This window comes from Vanellus vanellus (genome assembly GCF_965231255.1).
Source record: "Vanellus vanellus genome assembly, chromosome: 2".
Classification (NCBI taxonomy): domain Eukaryota; kingdom Metazoa; phylum Chordata; class Aves; order Charadriiformes; family Charadriidae; genus Vanellus; species Vanellus vanellus.
The window spans coordinates 20,815,053-20,841,656 of NC_138906.1; the positions used below are offsets into that span (position 1 = coordinate 20,815,053).

The following is a 26,604-nucleotide window of genomic DNA, read 5'->3' on the forward strand; positions in this document are numbered from 1 at the left end:
ATTTGAAAACTATGCTGCACAGCTGATAAAATGTGTCAACTTGATGATGATACTTTATTTTGTTAATGGTAATATTGTCCTGCTGTGCAGAAAAATGAAAATTGTCTGGATTAACAAAAAATGATGGGGTGTTTATTATAACACTCTTTTTTAAAAAGATGGATTTTGTTACTGCATGTAAGGATTTGTAAATGTATTAGCTAAGTATTACAGTTTTATTTAGCAAGGCTGCTTGATAGAATTGTTTTAATGTTCTTTTTAGAAAGAGTTAACATAAAGGAGTGAAGGTCTTTTCTTTCACTTAAACTTAGCAGTCCTGTTAAGCATGTATCGGCTTATTTTCTAGGCTCACTTTTATTCCAGCTGTGAGTGGGAAACTTCAGGAAATCATTCCTAAAAAGCACCTTGAGGTGACTAAATTGCTACTTCATTTATATCAAGATGGACAAATTGAAAATCTGCCAACCACAGTCACCAGTGCAAGTCCTGCTGGACTCCCACCCAAACAGATGACACGTTTTGCCTCCTCTGTGATGCAGATATGGGGGATTGATAGTTTCAAAGGTAGGAAGTTCTAGACCAACCTTGTAGATGCTGAAAGCAAGTGGCATTCTTCCCTTTGTCTCCCCATCCGGATAAGATATGGGAAACACTGAAATCATTTTAGAGGCTTCTCTTTAAATTGCAGTGGTATGAGTGGCCACAGTCAGCAGTGAGCAAGAAACAACTGTTGCAGTACGTGGTCTGCTTTGAGAAGGTCTCTTAGAAGTCAGCAAGAACACAGCCAAGTCCCTTTTTATCAAGTGAAGAGCGGTACTAGCAGAGCTTTTCATGTCCTGGGTTGCATCTGGGTAGCACTGCCCTTTCAGAAGGCTTGTTTGCAAAATATTAAAGTGAAACAACAGCCGTAGCAAATAGCTAACCCTAACTCACAAATAGGACTTAAGCAACTCTCACTAAGTGCCTTTTTTTGCCTTGTAACGTAATACAGAACAATTTGGGAGGGGGTTGTATACTGCTAACCAAAGGATTCATTTTATGTTATTACAGTGAGTGTCTTAGCTGCTGTTCCCTCATGTGGCGCAAACTCTCTGTGTGATTTCAAAGCTTCTGCATCTCAGGTCCCCATATGGAAAACTGGAATAATAGTATTTCTTTTACTCCGCGGGAATTCAAATTCTGTGGTTAAGAGCCTTATGATTAGGAATGGATGGATCCATTCAACAGTTGAGCGGCCTGAAATTCTGTGGCACTAAACTCTTCTTGGAAACTAGATTCATTTTTATCATCATTGCAGAAACTAATCATCTCACTTAGAGAAGGAATCTCTCAGTAAATGTCTTTGTGAGAACAACCCTTCCCACCTTCTAAAGCATTAGAAAGCTACTTACTGTTAGGATATAGGGCAAGTACTTGATGTTTATAACAAAGTAATCAATGCAGTTTGGATAATAAGGATTAGTATTTTAAACAAGTTTTCTGTAACCTTAGCATTAACAGTTTTCATTTTACTAAATCAGATCTGATGGTCAGAATGAGCTATGTATTCTGTAACACATTATAACTGCTCTGTGAGGTTGATAACAGCTCTATGATTGAAAAGCCTTCCATTCAAGAACTCCATCTTACAAATTCTGCATCTGTTAAAACCAGAAGTGCTTCTTAGATGCAAAATGATCCATCTTTGTGCACTGCTCAGCACTGACATTGCTTTTGTGGCCTTTTACTGTCAAGCTTCTTTGTATTTTGGAGCATACAAACATCTTCCTTCCTACGGTTCTGATTTGCGTTCACTGAGCCTCTGCAGCGGCTTAAGATGTTTTGCCCATTCATAGGCAGTTTGAGCTTAAAAATGCTGCACTGTGAAGCGGCACAACTGTGGCATGACGACAGACGTGTTCTCTGCTTCGGGGTTTGTAACCTGCAGTACAGCTACACGGCAGACAGAAAAGGGGTGTTACAGCCCAAACCATGCCAGCAAGATTCAACAGAGCTCATGTGTCAGAGTTGTTAGTCAAAGTTATGTTCAATTCACAGTCCACAGTTTCAATCTTTGTTGTACATTCCGTTTGTTTCTTGCTGGACAGGATTGTTTTCAGGACTCTTTAAATCTTTCTATTTTTAATTTTGGCATTTAAAAAAGGAAAAAGTCCCTATGTGGTATCACGAGGTTCCAGTATTAAGTTAATGAGAGAAATTCCTTAAAATTAACAGAGGAGCCCAAAACTGCAAAATCTCCAGGGTTCCAAGAGCTTTGTTATATTATTTGTTACCACATACTAACTACTTTTGTTAAGCAATTCAAATGGCTTATTCAGGAAACTTGTTCTAAAGGCTCCTATATTTTAGAATAATGTGTTTCTAATAACCAGGTCACTCTGGCTCAAAAGAAACAGCAGCTTCAGTATTTAATGAATATTTAAAAGCTTATCTGCTTTAAAAGCTGACTGTTGGTTAGTTTTCACGTTTCCTATTTGAGGCTTGAATTTTTAATTTTTCTCCCAAGTTCTTCTGTTTGAGACTTGATAATAACAGGAAGAGGAAAGCTGGCGAGTCCTTTCCTGGTTTACATCATTGTGGCTTAACTTTTCCTTGCTTCCGCAAAATATGAGTGGATGTGTTTGAGTTGGTTTTAGGATTAATACAGTATGGGCATTTTTATTCTGAGAATAAATATTCAAATAGTTCTCGTCATCAGTCTAGTCTGTACTTTTTCTGCTTCCTCCAGTAGTCTTTCCAATAGGACTTCAAACTATTAGTTGTAAGGCAAGTGATTGGAAAAAAAAAAAAAAAAAGTCAGTTTTCAGGTGCAGGTGGCAAATCTTTTCAAGGTTAATAGCCCATTTGTAATGGAATATGGTGACCTTAAGGAAATATAATGATTAATAAATAAACAAATACAGGGATCTTGCACTTCACTGCTCAAGTCTATTGACCCTGAAATGCAGCCAACTAACAGAAAGTTGGTGATAATAAATAATACCCCTCGCTGGTGACAGCACCATAAATGTTCATCATAATAAACAAATATTGAGAATGGAGAAACATACAAATTAAATACAATCTAGGACAACAGAGTACAGCAGTGCGATGTTTGAAAAAATGTTTCTGTTTCTTGACATCAGTATCAAATATGTTATCTGCATTAGGTGTGATTTTGGGACTGTAAAAGTGGAAAGGTCTGTCAAATAGAGCCTGCTCTTTCTATGGGATCATTTAGAGAAGTCAAGAGTTATAAGCTAAGTAGTTCAAGATTTTCTTGTTTAAACACTGACCTTGAAGCAGGATAACCTCCTGAGGAAGGAGTTTGGTTTGGGCATGATTTTTGGAAGGTTTGTCTCCGCGTAAATACGTACTCAGCAAATAGATGTGTTGTCTCTGGGTGTTTTATCTTTTAAAATGTATAAATATATGTATTTATATAATATATATATCCCTCCTCATTTCTGTTTTTTCTTTTGCTCCTGCAGTTTATTGTGGAGTGTCATGGGAATACACTTCTTCCCCAGTTTCTGGGCATGTACCGGCTTACTGTTGATGGAGTTGAAGTATATATGATTGTTACAAGAAATGTGTTCAGCCATCGTTTATCTGTTTATAGAAAATATGATTTAAAGGTGAGAAATAACTGCTGATGAAATATCTAACAAAGTAGCTGAAAGTCTTTGCTATAAATGTTAGATTATCGTGGTGCTTGAATATTGCTCAGAATTTTAATTAATTTAAAAATTGTGTTACGTAAGAGCCATCATTAACCGGTTTACTTCTGCATCTAGGTTTAGCAAAACTGAAGGATGGTTTTATAGAAATTGTACAAATTTATTTGTATTGTGCATTTTTAAACGGAGCAATTTAACAAAGTATGTTTGTTAAATGTAATTTGTGGCTAAAGGTAAAACCCTTCACGCAAGTACAGTAATAATTCTGCTTCCTATAGGTTTTTATCAACATTATGGAAAGCCACAGCTGATTCTGCAGAAGGCTTTTGTAAAATAACTGAATATCATCATCGTTTAAACCAATAAAATGCTACTAACAACGTACATCACTACTACAAAAGCTTCATATTTCATTCTATATTTTTTAAACAATTAAAGTAAAAAAAAAGGTTCTTAAAAAACAAAATATCTGAAATATCTGTTGCTTTTATCACAAGGTGAGCTTTAGGTTTTTTTCAGAAGGTTTATCTGCTCGTTTTAGTTTTGCCAGTAGTTAATATACAGTGCTTACAATGAATGCCCAAAATATAGTCTTAGTCTTTCTACCTAAGGGATTGTATTTTAATTTCCTCCATAAAGTCTCCCCTTAGAAACCTACTTCTTTCTAATAAATTTAATTTTTATGTGTTGATTTATTAAGTGCATCTGCAAACTTGTTTTAAGATGTTTATTTAGCATTCTATATTAAGAGATTTGTATTGCTGCATACTGCACCATGCTTTCCTACTGTCAAGTATCTACCTAGCAATTGGTTAGTTAGTTGACTGAATGTGATTTATAAGAACTGATTTCCAGATTGTCAACAATTGACTTTTTGGTATTTAGTATTATTGGCAGCAGAGCTTACCTGAGAAAGATATTTTTTTAATACGAGAGAACCGTACCTGTTTTAGACCTTCATAATGTCCAGATGCATTGAAAAAGCGATGAAAGCGCAATAGAAAGAAGCATAAATGATATACAGTACATTCTTAGCATTGGTGTCAACAGTTCTTGCTATTATTTACCTCTGTGAATAGTTCTGTACTCTATTCAGTTTGTCCAGCTGGACAGAACTGCTTCAAAGATAAACTCTTGCCATTTAAATTTAACGTTAATATCATATTATTCTTCAAAACAAACTCCTTCACTGAGCAGATTTATAGTGACACTGCATATATTATAAATCACTTTTTCTTGATTTTCATTGCTACAACATCTGCGGTTGTAGGGTCAGAGTCCTTTTTCCAGTGTGAATATTTTTGCCACCAGCTTAGAGCTCACTTGTAGCACAAGTCTTTACCTGTGTAGATACTAAGGAAAAGAGACCACAGGTCAGCATAGGATTTCAAAGGTATTTTCCTCGTCACTGTGGCACTTTATTAAAATGACTTCAATGTCAAATTTGTCACTCTCCCTAATTTTTACTATTGCAAATCCACTTTTTTCCCTCCAGTTTGGTTTTGAGCTGGTCTTTTTTCATGCCCAGTAGTCTGTTGGAGCACAGAATGCAACATAAAAGGTGTGTCATCAGTAAACTAAACTGTCAGACTTTTACCAGGCTTTATTATCAGTTAAAATATAATGCAATGAAATCCCTGTTTGCTGGGCCATACATAATAACTAAGGCGTGCTGTCCCATTTATCTTTTCTCTCCATCCTTTCTAAGTTTTCTAAGCTTCTCTCTGCAAACAGAATATAACATGGTATAAAAAGATGTGGTTGGTAATCCTCACGTTCTTTAAAACTAGTATGACTCCACTCCAGCACTTTTTTACACAATTAACACCTTCCAACAAACAATACAGCTAATTCACCCGTCTTTCAATGTCCAATTATGATATGTATAGCTATTATTTCTTGCAGTGCTACTATGTGATGAACAGACGCTGGCTACTTAAAGGTGGGGTCTTACTCCAAGAAATTTGCAAGGAAATATATACAGCCATTTTTTTGTCACCTTCAGCTTAGGACCGTATTACCTACTAGTTTTAAGCTAATAATAAATAAGTATCCTAAACGTCTTTGGCGAGCACTGTAAATCTTGTGAATCCACAGTTGGTTTCATCTCTTCTTTTGACTTCATGTTGCTGTGAGGTGCTTTGTTCTCGTTTGTACTTTGTGATCTTTTAAATATTTTTATGTGTTTATATTGTGTGACATCCTTTTCAAATGTGTATTACATTTGTCCAAATAGTTACATAGAATAGGCTATTCCATAACCACACTGCTAAACTGACACAAAAAGATGAGAAGTCTGCCAAGCAAACTGAACTTCCAGCATGATAGTCTCAAAATGAGGAAGAGACACGAGGAAGAAGCGCCAGCAGTCAGGAAGACCATAGATGTAGAGCATTTGAGGATTTAATCCATCTTTCTTCTCTCATGATACATCTTCTTCAAGTGATTGCAGCAGTTCAGCGGCCCTGGGCATTCTACCTACTGTATCGCCTTTCTTTAAAACAGCTCTCAAGTTCAGAAGGATGCAGTTCATCCACTTTTTGACCTGTTATCGTAACATTTTCAAATTAGTTTCTGACATATGCACATTTTTAGATCCATTTTTTCTGTTTCAGGGCTCTACTGTGGCTCGAGAAGCCAGTGACAAAGAAAAGGTATGGTGCATTTCTGTTTCTTTTTCAGTTATCTAACCTGCTAGCTAGTCTCAGGACAAACATAACCAGCACTGTTCTGCCCCTTTTCTTTGTTTTCTGTCATATTCTCCCCTCTTGAGTTCTACCTTATTCCCTCCTTTATCTTTCCTCTATTTTCTGCAGACCTTTGAATATTGGTTTGCAATGGTGTTGAGATTTCAGAGGTAAGTGAGCCAATCCTCTACCTCCTCCTTTTCCTTTTTTCTCGCCTCTTCTTAGTTTCTTCAGGGCCTGCCCTGTGGTAGGAAAACATCAGGACTTTCTTCTCTTCCCTCCTGCTTCTTCATCTTCTTTCTCTTGCTCTTTAATTTATGGATACTCAGTGTCAGTGAATGGAATGATGTGACATGGCACCACTTCTAAAGTGAATGCAAAGATGAACCAAACCTTGAATTGTGAGAACCTTTGGGTATGTGAAGCTCTCATAAATGAGCAAACAACTGACATAGGTAGATGTATATGTAGCTATAATGAGAGACAGTCTCCCTCAAATTCTAGGCGGAAACTTTGCTCTAAAAGGAAATTGATCACTTTGGTTTTCTCCGTCTCCAGCTTCAGTTCGTTTGGAAAATTTAAGGTTCTCAAAGTCAACATTTCTCTGAGCTTTCAGTGAAATAGCCTCATGGCAGTCTAGGAGAGGTTTGTCTGCAGATTCTGCAGATAATTGAAGGTGGAACATAGTCTCCATCATCTAAGACTTCTTAGACTTCCAAATTTGGGTGAAGTCTAGGAACCCATGACACTTGTTTTCTTAATTTTTCCAAGCGCATTCCTTCTGAATTAGCATAAGATCATTCAGCTATTCACTTAAAAGACTTCATTTTATGTTGTCCCCAAATTCCATTCAGATCATTTGTTTTTCTCCTAAGCATTAGTTGTACCATACCTACCTCTCCGAGTCTTCTACAGATCGCACAACTGCACTAAGGAGTAAGGGACATGCAGTAGCTGTCAGTCCTACAGTTCTCACTGCATGAAAAACTCTGGGCAAAGTTTTTCCACTTCGTCCTAAGGTATGACCGAACACTCAATTCTTCTTCCAGCATTAGGCAGCTACCGTGTCCCAAATGCCAACTGCAGTTACAATAGTTGGCATTAGCTCTCTTTTGCTGTAGTGGGCCCTCAGGATCATGTCTTGAATGGTCTCCCTTCTTTTCTTGTGGTCTATTTTTATTCTTGTTTAGTAGCACAACTCGAGTGTTTTTAAAGCAGGGGTTTTAACCCTTCAGTGTCTTACAAACTATACCTAGTGTCAATGAAAACCTCTGCTGGTAGTACTAACATAATCTGATAGAAATGAGGGAGACAAATTATTTGGATGGGACTACTTCAGGTTTCAACATTAATGCTTGGAATAGTAATGTAAAATTTCGCAATATTATGTATATTTGGCTGTACAGGAGCTGATACTATACAGATATTTAGTGCAGTGGTTTTGAGGAGTTTTAGGAATATGTCTCATAATAATTAGTAGATTAATAATAGTACACACATAGTTAATATGTTGAGCGAGAACCTCAAAGAAACAGTGCCTTAATTTTGTTCTTATGTAAATTCATAGCAAAATTACTATTGAACTTGATTATAGCTAAATTGAAACAAATTTGTGTAGTTTTGTATAACTGTATACAACAACTATTCTCTAAATTTAATGTGAAATCATAACTTCAGTAAGGCCAATGACAGAAACTCCTATCACCTTCAGCACGTCTGAAACCTCACCTTTCATTTTGAGTACTTCTATGAAGGAAATGTGGAAGAAAAAAAAAAAAACAACTGGTCCCCCGAATTATTCTTCTGTTATTTTAAATCTCACACATTATTTTCTTTTCAAAGGAATTTGATTTCTTGGAGATAGAACTGCACTAAGCTTTTTGGTGTTGCAAGCGGACGGTCTGAGGCTGTTAGAACAGCCTTCTGTTACTCATCGTTCCCTTCAAACGCCAATGCAGTGCAACAGGGAAGCCACAAGCTAATACTCAGAACAAACATTTCTAAGAAAGGGAATTAATTGCACAGACTTCTGAGTTCATAGAGGGAGCAGCATTTTGCAAACACTTTAAGAAAGACTCTTAGGGATTCAAGCAAGGGAAAAATAATATTTTACTTATTATATGTTTTTTGTCTAACTTTTGGAGTCTGCTGTTTGATTTGAAAAGGTCAGAGGGACGCACAACCACGTGTCTGTATTGTAGATGTTCAGAACATTCATGGTCACTGCAATCTGAATGTCCTGCAATAGGCACTAGAACTGCAGTGGTTTACACATCTAAACTACTCAAGTGTTTCTAACGCACAGCTTTTAAGCTTAAATCAAAAGGGGGTTCTGTGTTTATACAAATAGACAAGGAAAGTTTGTTTTTGAAGCTCTGAGCAGTGCTAAAGACCTGCTGTCATGAGATGTATCTCTGCACATATGGCACTGATTTCAGGGCCTTGAGGACTGTGTGCACATAAGTATGGAAATGGTCCATTATTCATAACTGGCAAGTGAGAGCCCTGTAGCATGTTTTTTCTCTTCCATTTTCTCTTAAGTAGATATCAGTGTTTCAACTCTTTGTTTGTGGTCTTCTGTGGGACTCTTAGGCCAATTTTAAAGATGCTAAAATGCCTGGAAAATTTTTGCTTGAAAAAGGGGGGGAAAAAAAAAAAGACATTTTAGCACATGCTCTGAAGAGATTTTGGCATCTCCTATGTGAGAAGAAATTGCTCTGAATGATTAAACAAAACCAGACAATCTCAAATACTTAGCTGGTTTAGTAACTTATTAGCTAATTTTTAGCCAGAGGCAAGTTAAATCATCAATTTATTAATATCGCCCTGAAATGACATTCATAATAATAGAATTTCAATTAATGGCAGCATCATTATATTGCTTAATATAAAGGTGTCCACCGCTTGGATACTGCTGTATTCACATCTGAAAAACAAAAAAGTAATAAAAGACAGGAAGCTTTTGGTGCTAAAATGCCTGGCAATGCCGTAGTTTTTAAATGGGCTTTTAAGTAATTCATATTTAATTTCAAATGCCAATATTCAAGTAATCAAATGGTTTTCAGTATCTTGAGCATAATATGTTAGCTTCTTCTAAAGCTGAGGAAGCCAGAAAACAGAAGAGCAAGTCTTTCAGTCACGTTCTAATGCAGACTGCAAATTTTAGATAAATGACTGAAATGGCAAAGTTGGCTAAAATTATAATGTTCTGGAATCTTTTTCTTATCAAACTACCCTTTCATTATTTACTCAGTTAATAAAGAAGAGACAATTATGCAGAAAGATTTAATGGACTACAAAATAAGGAATCAGGAAAAAAAGTATTTTTCTGCTTTAGTTTTGTAGTTTAAATAGGTATCAGTATTCAAACTTTTTTTTTAAATCAGTTTTTAAGAAGAAAAGCTAGCTGGAATGACTTTGAGAATGTTACTTTTCTGTCCTGTTTTCAGTTTATCTCCTGTTTGACTGTCTTCAACTGTTAAATATCCTAACATATTGATGAGAAGCTCTGAAACTGTCATTTCAATATTTTGTGATAATCAGCGTGGAGACAAGCTCCATCCCTTCGATTTCTCCTTAACACACATTTCCTCTCCTTTGCATTATAAGTGATATTTTTAATAATAAAGGCATCATTTCTTGGCAACAAGTATCATAACATGCACTTACAGATGTCTTGAATTTTAAAAGAACAGTATGTTTCAACAGTTGTCAAATTCTGACAGCTGTTCCTTTTTATTTTTTTAGGCTTTACTCCTCTATATTTTTATTTTTATTATTTTAATAGTGGGCATTTTCTATTCATTCCTTGGACAATTTTGCCCTCTTAAGTGAAACCAGGATAATGCAGAACTCCCCTGGTGGTCTGCCTGCTCACAATTATGCTATGCTTGCAGTGCAACATCAAATTAGCAGTTACAGCTGAGTCTACTTGTACTTATAAAGAACTTAAGCACGTTGCTTGTGAGTGAGCGAGCTGGAAGGAAATTGGAAGAAGAAAAATAAAACCTGGCTGAACTGAAGCCCACCGTATTTGTTCTTTCTTGAGCAATTTCAGAGATTATTACATGTTTTTAAATTAATCTAAAACTAGTTGCCATTGCCACCTCTGTGGTATGTGTTTTTTCATAAATAAGGATAAATGTGGAAAAATTACAGTAAATACATTTGAACAAAGGATTTTCTATTCAAGTTGTGGGTGGAAAAAAAATTTCTGTAGTTGACAGCTATGTTACATCTTAGTTAAATTGTATGCAAAATATAGCTTGGATAATTAGATGGGAAGATGCTGCTAGATGTAAAAAATCACTTCTTAGCTTTACTTTTTATGTTATATATTACAGCATATAGTAATTACTGAGTTCTGAGAGGACAATTATAACTAAAGGAAAAAGGATGTTAGTATAGGAGCATAACAATAAGATTACTCAGTCTTGAATTAGGTTTTTTTTGTTTTGATGTTGATAGGTAAAACTTCATTCAAGGTAGATCATCCCAAAATCTGAGCTATTTTTCCTGCTATTTTAAAAGTGCTAATTTCAGAACAGCATTTTTTTACTTATTTATTTTAGTGATTTCAATCTGCTTCATATGCCATTCTCACACAAGAGACATGTGAAGCATGTCTCAGATTTCTCTGTGAAATGAATCTCAAGGTTGCATGTACAGAGATAATAACTTTCAAAACATCACACTCAATACATCGCGAAGATGGGAATAGACATTCCGTTCAGATTCCTATTTCAGCATTTAGCCTTCACAAGACACCAACCCCTTTATTGTTTTTCAAAACAAATCACTTGTTTGCCTTTGTTTGTTTGGGGTTTTTTTTGTTTAAGTCTGTTTTCCATATGTTAAAAGAATTTAAAAAAAAATAAAAGGGGAACTTTGTCTTGCATTTCATGTTGCATGTTCATTTTGCAGCAGGAAGACATTAACCCTAAGGATAATTCTGGATGCATTTCCCTGAGCATTGAAAAGATGTGTAGTTATTATTTTGGTACATGTTCGAATTCCTAATCCACCTACAACGTCCTGCACAATTTTTTTGTCCTACAAAAATGCCTGTTATACTGGCTAAAACCATTCCAGTGTTCCCTCTCAAACCCTATTTTGGAGTTACAGCTCTATTTCAGTTGCCATTTACAGTCCTGTGATGCCAAGTGGAGCTGCAGACCCTCATTTGGTTAGAAACCCCTGCCAAGGACAAGGCAAATTGTGCAACAAAAGTTTGGACCCAGCTCCCGTAACTACTGGAGGGAAGAAGTTACAATCTTCAGACTTCCAAAGAAAGATGTAGTTACTCTTCCATCTTGTGGATCTAGTGACTCCAGACTTTCGATTCAGTTCAAAACCACCTGTGCCAAATTATTGCAAATTATATTTAGTATAATGCCTTCTATATATGCTGCTGAGCACAGTCAGTCTAAAGTTAATCTAACTGATTTAATTTTTTTATAAAAAAGGTGCATGTGAGCCATGCACTGTGGGAAGAAGCCCAGGGTGTGGAACTCCACTCTTGGCAGATGTTTTATACCATTTTCAAAAGTTATAAACTGTAAGCCCAATTTTGCCATGATTAGCTGTGTCAATAATATGACTCTTGGCTAGTTCCAAACAAACAGCAAGACTGCTATGCAACATTTCTCCTACAACCTAATCTTTGCCTTTGTTAGGTGGGAAATTGCTTTTTCCTTTTTCAGTCCAAGACTTGTCCTATGGCTGTTTTAGTGAGCTTCTTCCAAAATGTCAGCATTAATGTTAGCCATGATCATTATTTTTAGTCATGATGCACAAAAATCACTTTAGAAAAAAAAAAAATTGCTAATATTCATCTCAACACATTAGGGATAGGATGCTAAATTGAGATGTGTTAAGAAATCTGCAAAAACTATTTCCATGTTCATATAGAAATAAAACTTCACCCGGTTCTTAACCTGTCAAATTTTTGGTTTGTTTGGTTTTGTTGTTTTGTTTTTTTTTTTTCAAAACCAATGGGCTGTTTCACCATAATTTTACTTTTTGAATCAGGCTTTACATATTCTGTCAACTTAGTCAAAGAAATCTTCATTGTTTTTCAGCCTTTTCAAAGGCAATGAAATGTTCCTGCCATTAAAATTCTCTGTGGCCATGGCAAACTTTGGAATGAAAACCAGAAGTGTGAAAATAACATGCTTTTTTAATAAATAAATAAATATTTCATATTTGTAAAATCTATTGTGCCCTTCTTGCATCTTTAAGTAGGGGATTAAAAACGATGGAGATGGTTCAGAAAGAAAACCTATTATTAATTTAGTGGAAGTAGTTAGATGTTCATCTCCTGTGCAGCTCTTAAAATATTTAGTTCTTTAATGATAGTAATATGTTCATTATAATGAATTACATTCTAGGCGAATCGTTTTCCAACAAGGATTTTGCTTCATTGGAAATATTTGAGGCTTCATTAAAAATTAACCGTATCAGTTATTTCATTAAAGCAAAGTCTCAATTTTTTCATTCAGATAGTGTTTTAAACTGCCATGATGTGGTTTTCTTTCTATTTATTTATTTCAGTGTGTAAGAAGAAAATGTACATACTGGGATTTTTCAACATGAACACTTATATTATTAATTTTAAGTAACTACAAATAATGTGGTGAGGGCAACCACAAGCTTTTTAGCTTCAGTTTCTTGTATGGGACCCACTGCTTTTCTTTCTTCTTCCTTTTTCTTTGCATGCCTGACTGCTGGCTCGCTATTTAAGCAGTTCTGCACTTGCCAATTCTTCACAGCTACGGGCGTTTGGGGGAGGAAAAATGACCTCAGATAGAAGTCCTCAGAGGGATTATTGAGGACCGGGGGAGCCCGCACAGAAGGCAGGGAAGAGTCTGGCTTTTTGGGAGAGCTGATTCACGGCCCTGAATGTCCTTGGGAGTACCCCTTGGGTCTTGTGATGGCAAGAAAGGCGGCTGTGTCAGCTTTGCTAGCTCACTTTTATTAAAAATAGATTCAGAGACAAGGTTAAAGTGGAGTATGGCACACGCATGATTGGCTTACCAGCTCTAGCATCTTCCAAAAAAGACATTGCTTGTAATTGAAGTTTATTTTTACTGAAGAGAGGGCTGTCTTCAGTGGAGAAGCGCGCTTCCCCCTCCCACCGCCCGCGGGGTCTGCCTGGCTGAGGCCGTGCTGGGCAGGAAGTCTGTGGCAGAGCCTCGAGATGAACCTGCACCTCAGCGTCTTAACCACAAGCACATCCTTCCTATTTACCCAGCCCCCAGCTTTAAACAGCATCAATAGGGCGGGGGGGGTTGGTGTTAATGGGTTTCACTTTAACCTCTGCCTAGTTTAATAAATAACTTGGATATACTGGCTGGAAAGATAATCTGAGGAATTTTTTTTTGTGACTTTGGGCTAGAAATGAAGGGGGCTTGGTTTCCTGCATTCTTTTCGTTATTGTTTCATCTTAAATTAATTCATCCAAATCTCCTCTCCATTCTTAAGCATCCCACGCGCTGGATTCCATCCTCTGGCGTTGGCAACATCCCTGGATCTGCAGTCCCGCCTCTGCAGAATTAGCCCTCATCCATGGGACAGTTTGCTCGATTGTGTATGATAATCTCTACAGCTGTTAGTCTGGAATGCTTATCTGATGTTTCCCCTACTCATTTTCATCCTAAACCACTTACTGAGTAGGCCAGAAAGAAAATCGATGCACACTGTGCTGTCGTATTGTAGTAAACAATTCATTGTAAGCTTCAAGAAGTGTCTGTCGTCATCTTTAAGTAAAGCAGCGGAGCAGTGCAGGATGACTCCTCTGTGCAAGGAGGCTGGGATGGATGAATGGTTATAGCTCCATCCCAGCTTCCTTTTATTTTAAATTAAAAGACAGAGTCTCTATTAGAGAGTATTTTAATACATCAGAATGTTCTAGATACAACACAGTAATAATTCAGAGCATCCCAACTAGGACCTTATTTTTTTCCAGAGTTCATAGGTGTCAGGATGCGATGGATTTAACATGAATTCATAACAATTGGAATGTTACTAATTGCTGATGTGTTTTTGAGCAAGGGAAAGGTCACTTTTCTAAACAAAAGCAGCACTGTGGGATCTTGAGCAATTCATAAATTTCCTGGTCCAAAAAATAAATTTGGACACTTCTGTGCACAACCCAACAGCGAAAAGAGCTTTTGGCCATTGTGAAGATCTATAAGGGCATTTCAGGGTGTGCTATGGTGCTCACATTTTAATACTGTGCTTTCCAATACGTACATTTTGGAGCAGAGAAAAGAACCTCTGAGATTTTTTTTCCTTAGGAAATTTCTTTCTGTAGGAAGAAAATCAACTTTATGTAAATACCGTCTCCAGTAAGGTGATAAGCAATGTCTGACTAGTTAAAGTTATGGAGGACATTCCAGTAGGCTGATGCCTTTTATTCCTAGCGGGAGGACTTTCGCATTAAGGGGAAATTCTTTTATTCAAAGTACCCATTAGTTCATGGTCATTGAGGGTTGCACTCAGTTGTTCTGCAACATATTCTTTGGAAAGAAAACCTGTTCTTCCCTACTATGGATTAAAGGTGAGGGAGAGGGAGAAGGACTGTTCATTGCTCTTAATGGGCCAATTATTTTAAGGCTCTGAGTGCAGAAGCTGCTATTACTTCCAGTTTGCTTGATCAAGTACACAGAGGGAACTGCTCCTTTTTTTGTTGGCTTGCTGGGGTTTTTAAGTAAACTTCCAGTCGCTGCCCATTGAAAACAGAGCACATTTGAGGGGTCTTAGTACTGAAAATCACTTCATGGGAGAGTTAAAGATGAAGATAATCAACTAATGCTCCAACGTCGAGAATATTTAATTACTTATTAAAAGGCCGTGATCTTCTCTGGCATTCACCACTTCTAAGCAGCATTACATAATTCATATTCAGTTGATGCTTTTTAAATAACTATTTGGTTTTAAGCACTTATAAAAATTCACAGTAGCAATGTAAAATGCAATCCAATCTGACTTCATCTATCAGATCTGATGCAGTAGCACTTTGTTACGAGGTATAGATTGTGTTTCAACTTCGCTTATTGCCAGTCACTTTGACAAACGACATCCCGGAAGAAGGTCGATGCAAACCAAGGTTCGATGGAAATCAAGTATTGAGTCTGAGGTTTTGTCTTAGCTACATTTGCTGCATGCCTGGTAAATGTATACCTTCTAGGCCATTTACAGGAGGGATAAACTAAGGAAACGGCTCCATGGGTGCAGTTATGGAGAGCTGCGTGCGATGGAGGTGCCTCTGCTTCCCCCGGAGCGGTGGCTCGGCGGTGCCCTTGCCGGCACAGGGGAGCTCCGGAGGCACCGCTGCCGGCAGGGACACCGTGCCGGGCCAGCAGCTTCACCGCACGCCTCTTTGCGATCCCGCTCTTACCGGAGTTTTGGTTTATTTTAGGCCAAAGAGCTGCCGACGTTCAAAGACAATGATTTTATTAACGATGGCCAAAAGATTCATATTGATGAAAATAACAAAAAGATGTTCCTTGAGAAACTCAAAAAGGATGTTGAGGTAAGAATGTGCCTGTTCAGTTATATGTGATTAAAATGTGTGGCAAATGACGGGTAGCCCAGGAAATCATACCTGTAATTCACTAATGAAAACTCTTCTTTATAAGACTGTTTTAAATGAAACACAATTTAAACTTTCAGGAGTTGATCACTGCTTTTGCTGATGTGATAAATGGCTTGCTGCCATAGCTGGTTGCCATACATTGTCCCTACCCTGACGATGTGATGTTAAAATGATGGTACTGCTTAGTACTTAAGCGCTTTGCAAGCTTAGTACTTCCAAATGCCCCCGAGAGAGAGGTGAGTATTGTTAGTTGTGTTTTACAGGTGGAGGTACACCAGAGGTGAGGCCGTACACGGACTGTAGTCCATAACAGAGAATGCAGCATCCCCTGTGCACAGCCATGCATGTTCTATTTGTTTCATATTAGTCACCCGGTTTTAAGTTATCCTTAGTATCGCAACAGGAGAGTGCTTCAGTAATTCGTATACTGCAGCTGGACTCATTATCTTAATGTAGTCGTCTCATATAAATTTGTAATTGGCTGACTATAGTCAATACATAATAGAAAAGTGTTAATATGTGAACTTAATGTAATATTTTATTATAACTTATTTAGTTCAGCACATAAAAGAAAATAAATATTGGGCTGACTAGTTCGCATGGCTTGACTATAGTTTCTATAATTTAAAATACTGTCACTAAACACAATATTTTGCAGTCCCTGTACTCAGAGCCTAAAATCTGTTTTCCTTGTTGGAAGAGACCTGATAGCAAAATGTGTCTGTGACTTAATAAGACTTTCAGCTATTTATATCAAAATGGCTCTGCAAAATGACTTGTCTAGTTCTTCAGATCTTTATCTGAGTAGTTGTACAAAACAAAATACTGTAAATTTAGAATTTATGCAATAATTTGCTTTTGAGGAATTCTAATTTCCCGTCATAATAACGATGAGAAATGTACGGTGATTATAATTACGAAAGCATAAATATTTTGTGAAATATCAATGCTTATTTTATAGTTAAAATACTGTGCTGGAAAATTGCCGATGTCACAGCTCTAGAGATATGTTTATTTGGGTTTAAGTTTCGTGCTCTTCTAACGTGTACTGCTGTTGCTGACTAACGCTTACAGTAAGTAGGTTGCAGACAAGATCTTAAGTATGTGCAATGAACATGGAAGATACTTTATTACCCCAGAAAGTGGATTGTGTGTGATCTTCTACATCATTTACTGGATTGTAAATATAGTGGCAGATTCCAGATCACGTCTTGAGAGGCTATTTTTTATGGGTTTGAAATTGTTAAATATCCATGTAAACCAATACTGTGAAGTGATCTGGCACCTGCTTTTAACAATGGCAAGCTGTTCTTTAACCTTGGTTTTCTTTTATTGGGCCTTCTGCCCTTGTTAGATAACTGATAGGATGCAGTTTGTACCCAATGTGTAAACACTCAGATTTCTCTACAATGAAGAGAAATGCACAGCACTTGATATATGTTTATCTTACCACACAATATTTATAGTTAAACTTATTATGGAGTAGTATTCTAAACTGTGACTTTATATCCATTCTTGTTTGTCGTCAAGTAATTTGTGTTACTATATTTCTCTCATAATTGGATCTTATGTCTTCCTGTGTATCCCCTTCCTGTGTTCAGACAGGCAAATATCTATTACTGCTGTTTTGATGTCGTCTTGTCTATTTTCCTGCTTCCTCATTCCATTGAAAATGTCCTGAGAAAGAGCACATAAGGATACTTTTTCCATTTTAAATTAGGTGATCTTTTCCTGATCTCTCTTTGCTGTCAGCAGCAGCACACTTTTCCCAAAAGCCGTTCTCTTCTAATGTGCAGTTCACTCTTTTTCCCAAGAGTCTGTTCTCTTTCATGCTTTTTTGTATGATTATTGGTAGATTTTTCTCCTGTGTGTCTCAGTATTTCTGCAGTACCTAATGATATGCCTGGAGTCCTTCCACTCCATCACCTTTGGCCAATCTCGTCTGTTCTTCTTGTATACCATTGTACATCATCTCTTCAAACTTAGATCTCTTCTAGTCTTGTGAAGTCTTTTGCTGTATTATATGAAAATTATTAGAAACCAATTTCTTCTTTCTTCTTAAAACCTCTTCTCAATCTCACAATATTTCTTCAAGCACTTGAATTTACAGTTACGTTGTTATCTCTGATTCCTCTTTTCTCTCAGAATCAGGATTTTGACAAACTGTAGTTTCCTAGTATGTTATGCTCATCTCTCTCATCACTATCACTATTCCAAGATCTGGCTTAAATCCCTTCTTCTCTGGTCTGCTCTAACTTCCTTTTTATAACGATTTACAGTTTCTAAAAACTGAAACAATTTGTATTTTCAGCCTCTTTCTCTGCATGCCATAAGCAAGGTCTCCACAAGTTCAGAATCGCAGTATTGCTTTTAGGCTGCAGCACAGCTCTGCCCTGCCTACCCCTCACCCCTTCAACTGTTTATCCCATCTTCCTGCTTTTATACCTTCCTTATGTCCATCCTCTTCTCTTAGCTTTCTGCCTTATCCTGTTCCCCTCAACTAAAATAACACTTTGTCTATACATAAAGTGCATTCATCTTTCAGTTTTCTAAAAACTCCCATCCTCAGTCTTTATTCAAACCCACCCGTTCATCCACATTCATGTTTTATTTACGTGATTTAAATTGTGAGCCTCTCACTGTGAAGAGAATGTCGCATCACTGCATGTCTTAATGGTGTAAAACTTTGTGACTTGCCACTGCAAGAATATTTAAACACTTTTTCACGATTCTTTAGTAAGGCTCAAAAGCGAGTGAAGGGGCAGATTTAGCACCACGCCGTAGCACGCTGCACGCTGGATGGCACAGAGGCTGGTCTGGACGTCGAGCGGTGCCGGGATAGCCCCAGTTGAAACACAAGACAGGAGTGCAGCATCGGCTCGCACAGGCGCTGGTCTTCGCTACAGGAAAAATGTTTTTTCCCTGAGGATTTTGGGAGAGTGGGCTACAGCTTTTTTATAATATAAGTTGCAAGTACATCTTAATAAATTCGAGTATCTCTCTGCTAGCTTTATCGCTTAATCCTCCTTTTTGCTCCCTCTTAGAAGTGCCTGTTCTTCTCGAATGATGACATCTTTATGTAACTTCTCCTGTTTGTAAGTGGAGCTTACATTTGTCAGTGATATTGATAAATTGCTTATTATCATTTTCTAGTTCCTTGCTCAGTTAAAACTCATGGACTACAGCTTGCTGGTTGGAATTCATGATGTTGAAAGAGCTGAACAGGAAGAAGTAGAGTGTGAAGAGAATGATGGAGAAGAGGAAGGTGAAAGTGATGGGACTCACCCCATTGGAACCCCTCCAGACAGTCCAGGAAACACGCTGAACAGCTCACTGCCCTTGGCTCCGGGGGAATTTGATCCAGCTATTGATGTTTATGGAATAAAATCCCATGAAAGTAAGCAGTAGTAAATATTTTTATGTTAAGATGTCTTGATTCTTACACTAGAATCCTAAAGTCTTCGCAGCCACCTAAAGGCAAAGTTAAACTGCAAAACATAAATTCACTCTGCAGAAGAGGAAGTGAGGAAAATGAGTTGCTCTTCGGTGCAGCAGAAAACAGAAGATGCCTATAATGCTCAGCAGTGTTATGAACGTATTTCTTAAATATTGTGATGGGTGGGGATGCAGTCAAATAATAAACCTGCTACACAGTTGAATCAATTTCAAAATACTGGCTTAGCTATTCAGATACAGCAGTTCCCAGTTAAATCGTGGGGTTTTTTTCATCCCTTTCAGGAAATCTAGTATCTGTAATTGTTCTTTTCCTGACAGATAATATTACACTGTTAAAAACAGTCTAGAAAGAATGAGAAAAGCAGCATTCCGACTTATATTTCACTTCTTTGGTTGCTTTTTGAAAATTTGTGCCCTCATACCTGATTTCTGTGTTCCAGCTAAGAAAATTATTATAAGGAGTGTATAAGAAGCTTGAAGCTGTGTTTGATGTTAGCATGTAAAACTAAGTATAACTAGTTACCCCTAGCTGCTCAAGACAGGAAAGTTATCTTCTTTTTTTCATAAGCATTTACGTGGATAAATACATGTTTTTATTCATAAGAAAATGTGATCTTGTTTGTTGACACAGAAGCATTACCCTTCATATAAAACTTCATAGTTTTTCCACAAAGAAACGTGAAATCCACATTACTTGAAGTGAGCAATAATTCCTATTTCTGTGTGCCAGTGATTTATTTTGCACTTGTTTAGGGGGTTTTGCATTATATAGGAGTGCAGTTAAACTCTCAATTAAGAACAGCTTGAGCCTGGGGTCTTTGGAGATCTGTGGTCCTGACTGACATTAACCTATCTTTACTGATCGAGCCTTATAAAGTCTCCTTTGTTAGAAGGAGGACTCATGATTAAGATGTCTCAAAAGTCATTCTTACTGCCATGTATTTGCCATTTGCAGATGCTCCTAGGAAGGAAGTATACTTTATGGCCATTATTGACATTCTTACTCATTATGATGCAAAAAAGAAAGCTGCCCATGCTGCAAAAACGGTAAAGCATGGGGTAAGTATCTGGGTCATTTTTTTCCTCTGATTCTATTGATAATGCTGCATTTTCGTTGTTTAGTGCACCGATACGGCACAGTTCAGGAAATCTAGGGAAAGGGGAAATAGATCCGAATTTTTTTCAGGGTTTTTTCTGGTCTAATATGTAATATAAAAGTATAGATTAACTGCTATACATTACATACCGAGAGTGGAACTCCCTTTTCAGCTGCACGCATAGCTTTCTTACCCATAAAGAACCCTAGTGATGCCTTTTTAGAACTTTGTCCTCAATTTGTGAGATGCACCTTATTCTTGCGTACAAAGCTGTTCACCAGACACCTGTATTAGTATACAGCTCTGTGAAAGCTGTTGTGAATGTTATTTCAGATGCAGGGCCCTACTGATAGTTTCATTATTCGGTACAGCCTGTTGAAAGTTAATTCTTCAGCGTATACTGCGGCTCACTTTACAAGACTTCTTAAAAAAAAAGAAAAAAGTACCATTTGAAAAATTAAGCATAAAATGTACAGACTTGGAGACGATTCAGTGAAGGCTTCCGTTTGGCTGCCGTGAATTTCTTTATTTTGACTGAAATTGCTGCTTAGCAGCAGACAGCAAAAGGAGTCCAGTCTTCCAGAATTACGGTTTATCTTTACCACTATGACTTCTATGGTGATTTAAGGTTCAAATTTCATAAACTTTTTTTAAAAAGAGCGTAATCGTTCACGAGGCTAAAATCCTTTCTCTGTCTAAGTATCTAAGGGATGAGGGCATTGTGGGAGGTCTTAAGCAAAGCGCTCAGGGCCTTTTAGTTTACAGTAGAGACTGATGTGGAATGCTCAGCAATAAGCCCTGCACAGGCCTGTAGAGGTTATTTTTTGTCTCGCTAAAACAATGGTCTCATTACTTTCTCTGCTCTCAGAGCAGCTGAAAGTTGATGCAGACCATATGCAGCTATTATCTGGCAATTATTAATGAACTTTGAATGTAGCAGACTTTAAAAACTCACACTTATCGCTTAAATAAGGGGTAGAAATATATTGTAAGTAACCGCTATGATTATTAAAGCTGACTGTGATTAGAACTTACTACAGAACATTACTTTCATACAACCGTTTTGTTTATTTTGCTGTCTATATCCTGAGCCACCTGACACTGAAGCTTGTTGATTAATTGCGTGCAAGCAATTTTCCCCTTTTGTAAAACAGGAAAAATATACACACATATGTAGCCTAAGGCTCTGAAAACCTTGAATAAAAGTATGAATGGAATCCTGACTTCATTGAAAGAGCAATTGTACAGCTTATTCAGTGAGTCCAGATTTAAAGGCATGTATGTTGAAAAAATGTTATTCATTGTTACCATGAATTCCAAACCCGGTTATTTAGTGTTCAGATAGCAATATACATTACACAAGTATTGACACGCCAGATCTGAGTATGATAATTTAGTCTTCTCTGTATGAAGGCACTGCTGCTCAACAGACCGGAATCTGTTGATGAATCAGTGGGTAGCATGGTTACATATGCCGTAGAAATTATATAGGAGACTGAAGTACAATGAAAGTAAAGAGAAGTAAGGAAAGTAGAGAGAATGCACTTCAGAAATGGAAGATGGATGCCCCGCAGTTACGGTGGTGAGTATCGAGTATCACTGTACTCACACGAAGCCTAAAAATGCATCAGTAAGATTCTGGTTGAGGGCCGTTACAATTTTGTTTATAGTGTCTGGCTCTAAGACTGCAAATGAAATTCATTGAGTAAGTAAGACTCTCGGTGACAAAGCATCAAATAAAACACTGGCTCTTCCTTCTTTCCTCTCCTCTCCCAATTCTCTGTATAGGCTGGTGCAGAAATTTCAACTGTTAATCCCGAACAGTATTCAAAGCGCTTCTTGGACTTTATTGCCAACATCTTGACGTAACCTATCATGTTACACAGGACAGACACGAGACCTGGGGACAGCAGCAGTGGCTACAAGTGTAGGGAAAAAAAGGAACTCAGAGAAGCGCTCATCTTGCAGAAAGCGACCCCTTTGTTTACATCTGCTGGCAAAGATGACTGAAGTGGGGTGGAGTACTCGCTTTAACAGCTGCCTGATATTCCCAGCATAGTTCTAGCTATTTCTGACTCTTTTATGTGTGCAAAAAAAAAAAAAAATTAAAATAAATTAAATAAATAGAACAGCTTACTCAGAGTGCACTGTGACAGTAATGCTCTGATGCTACCAGCTGAAACGGAATAAATGAGCAAAGAGGTGTGGGGTGGGGGTGGGGAAGAGTAAATGCATGTTAAATCTACAATATCGATATCAAATTGTAAACTGTGGATCAGTTTATTTTTTGAACTAAAATGATACATGACAGTATTCTTCATGATGGTGGTGATGATGATGATAATAAAAACCTTACTGCGAATGTTACACTTACACCCTGCACACTGGCACTCCTTAAAAAACTAGCTGCAACAGCCCTCGGTGCCGGAGGCTTTTCCCGTTCGGTTCCTGGCAGTTGGGTTTTTTTCCTCTTTTTTTCTCCTTTTCCCATTTTTGTCTTCTCTTCAGCACATTGCATCGGGAAGTTCAGCCTCTCAGACGTCTGAGAGCCGGCGTCTCTTATCTTACGAAGAGCTAACGTCATTCATGCTATGTGTACATTTTTGCTGCAGTAAACTTATGTTAAGGGAAAACTTTGCTTATTTCACTTTGTTACCTGAAGTTTTCAATTGTTTTATATTCTTGCAATATAGGAACTAATAATGTTACAAGTGGGGAAAAAAGCTGAAGAAGTGCATAGTTTTGGGCAATAGTAGCTCCATCTTTCACCCATCGTGAAAGATGCGCACACTGATAGAAGTTCCGTTCCCTTGTAATTTACTGGGAATTTGAAGTTTAAATGCTTATGTTGTACTGTTGAAACGGCGGTATTTTATTATAGATTTTCCCTCAAAAAATGAACCCTGAATTTTACTGTTTACATTATTAGGAAAGCAGGGATATTTCTGAATTTCAGAGCCGTGTACAATATATGACTTTTGAGTTTACATGTAAAGTTATTTTGCAGTACAAATGAAGTAATATTTGTCATCTTTCAAGGTGTAATGTGCAGTAGTGTACTAAAGTGAATGTCTCGCTCACCTCCTTGATGGACTCTTTTACAATAAAATGAGAAAGGGTATTTCAGAGGGATTTTTCCCAAGGTCGTCTTTTAGGATCAAAATGACCTGTCCTGCCATTTATTCAAGTTTGATTGTATAGTACATTGCCTAAAACTGTGCTGATCATGTTTAACTTGTTTAAAATTTTTAAACACCACCATTGTATTTCTTCTCTTCTTGTATTTTTCCCTGAAAGACTCCATGCTTGAAAGAGACGAATTTACATATGCTTAAAAGTTTATCTACTTATACACTGTGCTAAAGCTGTGCCTTTAAAATTTCTTTATGGAAATTGTTAGATTTTGTAGGCGACCTAAGAGAAGTCACGCCCTCCCCGTCATCGTTTGTGACTCGGATCAGGAGTGCCAGCATGCCTTCTCCGTAACTACTGTCAGTGCTGTCAAGCCTGCGACTGTGCATAACGTGTAGTGGTTTACTCCAGAGGAGCCTATACAATTGCAACCCATTACACTCTCTTCAGCGGCCAAAGGCAATACTATCCCCTATTGCTGTGTACTAATTTTTTCCTCCTTTCCCCGACCTTTCCGGCAGGATTTTTTGTTACGTTTGACTTAGTGATGTCCGCGGCACTGTAATGTATGTGTATACTTTTGTATTGTATGTATTTAAATAAGTTGGTACTGTGGCTTGGGGGGGGGGTTGGGGGGGTTGTCTTCTGTCCTCCCCCTCTGTATCCCAGTTGTCTGCATTCTCACCCAGGTTTCATTTGCTGAAGCACGCTGTGGTTTCTTCAAGTATGAGGCCACAGGGAGACCCTGAAGTAAAAATGAGGTACACGTACTTGGGGGTAAATATTTAATTGCGGCCAACAAGTGTACATTTTTAGACAATTTTAGACATTTACAGCAAAGCGTTCTTTTTGTCTGTGTAGCAGTTTTGCCACTCGTTCTTGTTGATAAACTGTTTATTTGGACAGGGCAAGGAAGACTCATTATTGTGTATGTTAGTGCTTAGATTACACTCCAAACATGAGCAAGGCTTTATAAAATAAAGCACTTTGATGACTCACTAGGTAAATCCTTTGTTCTTGTGTTTCAACTGTGGCTTTGATCGCTTACAGATTCATTTTGGATGTTAAAACGAACGCGTGGCTTATATCGCAAAGAGAAAATAAGAAGAAACTTAAAACTTTTTCGTTAGATTTTACTCTGCTTCTTCCATGCTTGCCTTAATGCTTGAACCATTTAGCCTTTGGGATGTGGGGCTTAGGCTGTGCTCTGTGAGCAAATACTGAGGTTTGTAATTGACAATTCTATGGACTAAATAGTAATACTACTACAAAAACAGGAAGATCGTCCGCAATACTTAATTGATGGAAGGATTGGCAGAACTTTGCTAAGGTGTGTAAGATCGTACGCAAATCCAGTTGTTTAAAAAGTACTTGGGAATAAGCCCAAGTAATTCATGGGGAGGAGGGGCAGCTTTCTGTTCTAGAATTTCAAGGCTTTGTCAGGGCTTTCAGTGAATGCAACAGCCTGTGCTGCACATCGTGGGCAAATGACAGAAAAGTGTCTTTTTGTCTTTATTCTGACTAACTTTTAATTTTCCTAATACATTTGGTCACTTTTCAGTTTCTTTCGGATTATTGCCCAGATGTAGCAGGACAATGTTTTCAACAATATTTTTACCTGTAAAATACACGTGGCAGAATTGATGATAAAGTAGACGTTCCCCGCAGGGGAGGTGGTTGAGGAGCTATTCTGTTGAAAGCAGGTGAAGTCACAGGGAGGGGAGGGAATCAGCTTCTTAATTACTTAATGATGTCTCTAGTATTAATCTAAGCCTGCACTTCACACAGCTGCTCCAGCTGCTTCGGGTTTAGCATGCACATGGTGCTCAAGAGTGCTGCTCGAGTTCCATGGAGACGTTAACCACGGCGGACAGCAAGCTCCCTGGCTGGTTCTCCGTGCGTGCCACTCGAACCATCTACCGTGCCCTCTTCACAGGCTGCCACACTCTTGCGCTACTTTTATAATATGAATGTGCACAGGTTGTTGGTAGGTAATTTCTCAGTGCCATCTCCCTCACAACATAAAATGAAAGCTTCTAATATACAAACCAGCGCAAACCTGCTCCAGTTCTGCTCCAACAAATTGTTCAACAGCTGAAGTATTAGTTAGGCTTTCCTCTCTTTTTTCCTAAGACATCCAGACGTGCTCAGATTTAACTTTCCGGTAAGTATGCTGCGTATAAGTTTTAAGGCAGCCCTGTCTTTTGAAGCGGTGGCTTGGTGGGATTACTCCTGCAGTCGCCTGCAGCACTATTCTCTAGCTGACACTCTCAGTCGTCTTCGTACAGCTACAGACCTAAGATGGACTAGACCTTACTGCGTGCTCCCTGCGGACGTCCTGCTCGCCCCAGTCTCTCGACACCGAGGTATCCCTATCCCATCCAGCTGGTGATGTTTCCCTCCTGCCTCTCCTGCATCGGTAAGGGTGAATGCCACCTCTCGGTGGAGTTTGCTGCCGAGCATGCCGTGTTTGACAGGCATTGCCGACTTCAGCGAGCAGCTGAAGGACCTCCTCTTTAGCAGAAGCGTGTATATGACAATGCGTAGGAAATGAATATCTTTTCTGATAAAATCTTTTCTCTCCCTTTCCCCTGAGGGCAGTGATGATATTCAAGGCTTGTTAATGCATGGACTGCAGCAAAAAAAAATGTTTAAATTAAAAATTCTTGGAAACAATGTTTTTCTATGTAACCACACAACCTAAAGTGTAATCTGAATTTCCAGCTCTCTCCTGGTGCTTACCTCTTCTTTTCCAGGGTAATACTAGTTCACAAGTCCCTGTACCGAGTGGGATCACTGCATTCTGATGGTCCCATATCCCACCTTTGTCCAGTATCTGCTCTATAGATGCTGTCCACTGTTTCTTCTTGCTTTCTTTCAATCTCTCATACATGTAATGGAAAAAAAATTAAAAGAGAGAGCAGTTAACTTAGAGGACAAATCTGTCTCATCCCTTCCTTTCTGTCCTGATTTCT

At 38.0% G+C, this 26,604-nt stretch overlaps 1 protein-coding gene across 2 annotated transcripts in view; it reads left to right on the forward strand.

Moving 5' to 3' along the window:
* The window catches only part of PIP4K2A (phosphatidylinositol-5-phosphate 4-kinase type 2 alpha), a 120,735-nt gene extending 96,874 nt beyond the window's left edge, over positions 1-23,861 (forward strand). Inside the window, exons 5-10 of one of the 2 annotated variants that reach the window (XM_082499638.1) lie at positions 3,471-3,617; positions 6,275-6,313; positions 15,768-15,881; positions 19,098-19,341; positions 20,356-20,459; positions 22,286-23,861. In XM_082499638.1, the coding sequence (XP_082355764.1) occupies positions 3,471-3,617; positions 6,275-6,313; positions 15,768-15,881; positions 19,098-19,341; positions 20,356-20,459; positions 22,286-22,366 (729 nt within the window). In that variant the 3' untranslated portion in view covers positions 22,367-23,861. The remainder of the gene's footprint in view (positions 1-3,470; positions 3,618-6,274; positions 6,314-15,767; positions 15,882-19,097; positions 19,342-20,355; positions 20,460-22,285) is intronic. The other variant, XM_082499639.1, reaches the window with a different exon arrangement.
* Positions 23,862-26,604: the final 2,743 nt, after the last annotated feature.